Source organism: Oreochromis aureus, linkage group 14 (assembly GCF_013358895.1).
Source record: "Oreochromis aureus strain Israel breed Guangdong linkage group 14, ZZ_aureus, whole genome shotgun sequence".
Taxonomy (NCBI): domain Eukaryota; kingdom Metazoa; phylum Chordata; class Actinopteri; order Cichliformes; family Cichlidae; genus Oreochromis; species Oreochromis aureus.
The window spans coordinates 5351197-5357248 of record NC_052955.1 but is presented as its reverse complement, the minus strand read 5'-3'; the positions used below and the strand labels follow the sequence as shown (position 1 = coordinate 5357248).

Below are 6052 nucleotides of genomic sequence, written 5' to 3'. Positions count from 1 at the left end.
TGGAACAAGGTTCTTGATTTCCACATATCTTTCAATTGTTCTGACATACATCTAAAGTCTGAGCATGACAGTGACATTGCAAAGAAACTTAAGAAATATATGTTGTCCTACTACAACTAAAATATTACCCAAAAAAAAACATGAATGAATACATTCAAAATAATAACACCTTTGCTGGTCTTAAAGCAAAATAGTTAATAAATGTTCTTTATTTTTCCTGTACCAGACCTGCAGTGATCACCTATGGTATGTGGGACCAGGTGCGAGTAGACCATGGAAAGGAATTTTATTTAACACTGTTCATGCAAGAGATGCTGTCACATCATCGCTTCAATCAGAGAGACTGCCTTATTTACAGACCTCATCCACAAGAGTAAGATTTAAGTACCATTAACATCAGCTGAAATTCTTATACTATTACGTAGTACTACACACGCACATTTAAGACATGTTTCTTTTAACTCTTTTAGAACCACACAGTTGAAAGGATTTGGCCTGAAATCAACAACCGTGTCAACTACCCACTAAAACTGCCCTACTCCAGCTGATGGACCAGGAGGAGATAGATATGGAGGATAACCTTGTGCGATACTGTGTGTCCAATCTAACCTGTCAGCTGTGTAACATTGGTCTTGCAAGTGTGGTAGAATCATGGAATGCTCATAGAATCCCAGTAAAAAAAAAAAAAAAAAAAAGTCAGATTGCTTACAACCCTGATAATGAATATTTAAACACCTCCTCTATTTTTACAGGAAAAGGCATACCAAATCACTTTGCAGAACATGGGTGTAAAAGAAGAATTTCTCCAGAGCTCTTGCCAAATGCACTTGAAGCAGCAGACCTTTACAGGCAGCACTTGGGATCTGCACTCAAAGAATATTCGACTTTTGGAGTTGATCCCTTCACAACCGAACAGGACAAACTTAGAACAGAGAGTCATTTTGCAGAAAAATATCCTGATATTTCACATTTGTTTTTAGAGCCGTAAATGGTGACTTTATGCCATACAAAGAAGCTCTGCTCTGTCTCATAAACATAACTCAGAGAAATGTATGAACCACTGCATCTGTAAACTGTACAGAGAACAGAAAAAAAAAATCAACTGACTGTAAACATTTGTGTGTACACACTACATTACTCCTCTGCAAAAAAAGATTTCAATACAGAAAATGCAGCTGTTAGACCAGTAATTTGTAGAACTCCGTTGTTACTCTCCCTGCATTTTGCACAGTGCTGTGATGTCTCTTGCCACTGTTCCACACATGTCTTGCAGTAATAATGCTTCTGCAGCACAGTGAGAACACTGGATCCTCAATGATGTCTGCAAAAGTAAATCAGATAAGTGAGACTGTTATCCATTTATGTTGAATTTAGTTCAAACTATAGGTTCAAAGTCAGTCTTGACATAAATTTACAGACAGCATGCAGAATATTTTGGTTATTCTGTAATTACTCTTGTTCACGCTGTTCTGAGAAAGTCCCTGTCTATATTTTTGTCTATAATTGATGAGGGGCAAAATCAGTACATTTTCTCAATTAGCAAGCAAGAAAAATGAAAAAAGTTACAGGTACTTGATTCAATATATGCAACCACAGTCCCATTTTAAATGTGAACTTTTAGTTTTACATTACTGTGAACAGTGTACCGTCACCCATACTGACATTGTAATCAATTTGAAAAGCTATACTTTCATAGTCAAGATTGCAAGGAGAACCCAAATTAAATGTGCATGTAAACTTTTGAATGTTATGTTACAGTAGACCTGCATCTTGATTGTCTGTGCCTAAGTATTTAAATGGACACTGCTGAATAAAGAGCCTATGTTTGGTAAAAAATGTTTGTCCAAAGTAATGATTGAATGTGGTTTGACATTGTTTTAATTGTAATTAAAATGTTAGTGTAGATGTAATGTATTTACTAAGCAACATTTGAACATACTCATACAAACCACGCAGCTAAATCCCTCCTTGAGTGTCTGCAGCTTGGGGTTGTGACTTTCTGGGCAACTGCAAGATCAGTGAGCTCTTTGATTGCTGCTGTGACAGCTGGCAGACTTTGAGATGCCAACACCAACTCTTCTATTTTGTCACTCACTTCTCCCAAACTGGCACTGTCATCATCTTTACGGCTGCTACAAATAAAAATGGATAATCAGATGTCAAAGCTACTTACTGGCTTAAAGAAACATCACATCACTTACTGATAGATGATGATTTATGTAGTGATGTCTTACTGCTATTATAGGATTTAAATCAAATTAATTCTTCTATATTGATGTTCATCCTATAGTATATACATATTTATTCACATACCTCAGTTTCTTCCTCTTTGTTCCCTGGAGGCAATTAAAGTCTTGTTCAGGCACAGCAAGAATTTTTCGTGCATTTTGTCTCCAGTACTGTGACCCTACAGATGAAAAACAAAACCAAAGAAACCTGTTTAGAAGCCAATACCATATTACCCAATAAATATTACAAAGAGTCTGGTAAGACATGTCTCTCCATAAGATATGGGCTTTAGCTGTAATATTATGGCTCACCTGTTGTGCCCTCCGACTCCAGAATTGCATTGCCCTGTGCATCTGTCAAAATTATTGGGTTGTAATTACCAATGGCATCTTGCACTTTTCCTACTATCCCTTGAAGCGTAGCCTCAGACTCCAGGAATCGTACAACCACCATTCTATTGGGAATCAACCTCCCACCAACTACATCTGCAAAGTACACTGATCTGTAAAACAAAACATAATAATTTTACATATCTTGTAAAAGACAGCAGGCCACAAATCCATTCAGTGATTGCTATAGGCAAATTGTACTAAAACAGCTTTGCTATTCTTAACAATTCAACTATCCATGCACCTTATGTTTCTTTTTATTTTGCCTGTTCTGTAATTTAATATTCAAGAACACAGACTCATCCTACCTCTGAAATGTTTTGGAGGACATAGGGGAACTTGAAGTAGCCTGCTGTGAACGTGAAGGTGCAGACGCTGCCACAGCTGGTGCTCGCATAAATGCAAAACGCTGCCCGCTGGAACCTGCTGTTGGAATTGACTCCATGTCTTCTCCGTGGACTTCATAGTGACCTCTGGGTGTAAGGTCTAATGCAGGGGTCCCCAATCTCAGTCCACGAGGGCCGGTGTCCCTGCAGGTTTTAGATGTGTCCTTGATCCATCACAGCTGATTTAAATGGATAAATTACCTTCTCAACATGTCCTGAAGTTCTCCAGAGGCCTGGTAATGAGCTAATCATGTGATTCAGGTGTGTTGACCCAGGGTGAGATCTAAAACCTGCAGGGACACCGGCCCTCGTGGACTGAGATTGGGGACCCCTGGTCTAATGCGCTGAAAACACCAGAGACCGCACCGGGGAACATAGCCACGTTTGAATCATCCGTGATGTACAGAGTATGCGCGGATACCTGTTTAAGAAAAGTTTCCGTAAATCACGTTGCTCTGCTAACGTGTTACTCCCTGTGCACACGGTTAATAGGCTCTAAAGGCTTACTTATTAGCTAGTAGCCGGTAAAAGTCAATGAATAACTATTTACACATTAGCACATGTGCACAATTCACATATTAGCACAATGAAGACGGCTAGACATAGTATTAGTAAAAGTAGGCCTACATGAAATCACCAAATGTTAACGTTAGCCGTTCCGCAGTAAGGAAGAACAATAACGTTCATAAAAAACTGCTGAAAGCAAAGTTTGCGAAGTTTACATATCTACCTGAAAGATGCGACCCAGTTTTTTTCTGCAGTCATGTCTTCGTCCCGGAGTGTCACTCTCTTAGTTTTCCTAAAACAACGTAATGGTCCATCCTCTGTTTATTCCAGTGTAACTTTAAGGCCGTCGATCTCTTGTGTGGGGACGGTGTGCGCGCGCGCCAAAAAAACGCGCAGAAGAAGTACTTCCGTTTCAGACATTGAAAATGCGTCTATTTTTTTGTTTTTGCGCTAGTATACTTTCATTATTTGAATCACGAAGAAATCCAAAAAGCACGTCTAATTTTAAGTGTATGACGGCTATTTGTTACCACCGAATGAAACAAGTTATTTTCGCCCATTTTATTCTTTATCAAAAAATTAAAAAATGAAAATTCTTTTAAATATCGTTTTTCGTTTTGGTTTCTGAAACAAAACTTCAAATACCGAAAAGTACACGGAATTCTGCACTCCCTGTATTTGTCTAATTTACAGCATGTATTGAGAGGTTATGGATGCTTGGTCATTTTTTTTAAATAGAATTTTGTGCCAAATTTGCCAAATTCAAATTAAAGAGGAATGATTCCCACTTTTTCTCACTCAACATTTTCACTTTATTTGAATCCCCAAAAGTTGATTCTGTTGATCTGGAAACGTCCAGATTCAGATCAACAGAATCAACTTTTGGGGATTTACTTACCTTTTTGACTGAGCATGCATCAAGACTTTATTTGGATATTTAATGTCCATTATTTTCTTCTCTGTTTTTGCCTGGGAGAAAAATATATTTCAGTCATTTTAAATTCAGCACTTAACTTTCTTCTAATTATGTTCACATCACATGAAAAATTATTAATATACATATAATGAAGTTCACCCTCCTCAAAAAGAGATATTACAAAAGGCTTAGTTTTTATTTTTATTTTCGTTAGAAAAAATGTTTTTTCACATCTAGTTTTGGTTTTAGTTTTAGTTCACTCTAATAACCTTGATTCTCGATCTATGTACGTTAATAATTCGTTTTACTTTGAAAAGACACGCCGGAAACGACTTCTTTAATTCAGAGCAGCTTACTAGCGGTCCCATCCAGCTGATAGCGGAGCAAACCTTCCCGAGTTCAGTTTGCCCTGTGCGCACGGAGAGCTCAGAGGGCTCAGGGAGCTCCAGCACCCCGCGGAGACGCACCAGAGGACCCGAAGCGTCTGCGTCCTGATCCGGGCCCGGAGAAGCGCAGCGGGGCGGCAGCGTCTGCAGACTCCGATGAACGCACAACAGTCAGCAGGGGAGCAATCTTTGAGTAAGACTTCAGCGCTGATACCGAGATGAAGGCGGCCAGCAGACAGGGAAACATGACCGTGGAGAAGCTGAACGGGGACATGAACCGGAGGCCGAGCTATCCCGGAGAGCTGCGGGCCAAACACGCCAACATGTCAACTAAGATCTGGGTGAAAGTGGCGATGGCGATCGCCTATTTCCTCTGCGTGTCCGTGGCCGCGTTCATCCTGGTCATTTACTATGTGTTCTTCTGGACGCCGGGCAAAACGGGCAACAACACCGAGCCACTGAACCAGAACCCGAACCAGAACGTGTGCCTGGCGAAGCCTTGATGACTTTTACAGCACGCACGCGCGCACGCACGCACGCATTAAATAAGTGACTGCACACACCTGACACGAGGCTGCGGCGGCGGAGGTGGATGGATGGATGAGAGATGACGGCACACAGACATGACTGCATCCAGAGTTTGGGATGCTTATTGAGGACCTGAGGGAGGACAGAGGGGGGCAGGTGCTGCCGGGATGCATCAGTGTTCCGCATGCAGGATGCAGGTGGAGAGGAGGAGGAGGGGATTTTTCTTTCCAGCTTTACCCCAACACCCAGTCCTGAGGGGGTTTATGGTTTTTTGTTTGTTGTTTTTCATTTCACTGAACTCATCTATCCAATGAGATAAAGGCATTGGAAAACACACTAGGCATCTTTTATAGCTGCTTCCCTCTGATTTGTGGCTGTGTGCCTGTAAATGTTGGTTATTCTGAGAGTCATGCTTACGTCCTTTAAATCATGGGTGGATTAGGTGAAGCAGGACTCCTGGGTGCAGACATGCAAAAGGTCCCGCACTCCTTCAGGACTCCCCGTGAGATGTCGCAGGTAAATGAATGCTGCAGCTAAATTTCAGTGATCACTTCTCAGGCTGAGTCCTGACCACCGAGAGCAGATATCACAATACAGTAAAGCACTCGGTACAAAAATGACAGATTGAAGAAGCTTTACTGAAGGTCCTGAATCTGAATGCCGCAGCCTCAGCAGAGGTCACATTATTTCTTTATCGAACGCTGTCTGCTG

The 6052-nt window shown here is 40.9% G+C and overlaps 1 protein-coding gene and 1 long non-coding RNA gene across 2 annotated transcripts; one reads left to right on the top strand and one right to left on the bottom strand.

Moving 5' to 3' along the window:
* The first annotated feature begins 337 nt into the window (after positions 1-337).
* LOC120443574 lies at positions 338-674 on the top strand. The gene is made up of 2 exons (XR_005615497.1): positions 338-373; positions 471-674. It is a non-coding gene; the product is annotated as an uncharacterized LOC120443574 (long non-coding RNA).
* Positions 675-1277: 603 nt separating this feature from the next.
* Positions 1278-3738, bottom strand: LOC120443573. Its single transcript, XM_039622457.1, has 7 exons — positions 3735-3738; positions 3339-3425; positions 2927-3102; positions 2541-2731; positions 2314-2407; positions 1940-2132; positions 1278-1321 (listed from the first exon to the last, which is right to left on the bottom strand). Exons 2-6 carry the CDS (start codon positions 3378-3380, stop codon positions 1940-1942), a joined length of 696 nt encoding a protein of 231 aa, XP_039478391.1. The 5' UTR covers positions 3381-3425; positions 3735-3738; the 3' UTR covers positions 1278-1321.
* Between the last annotated feature and the right edge of the window lie 2314 nt (positions 3739-6052).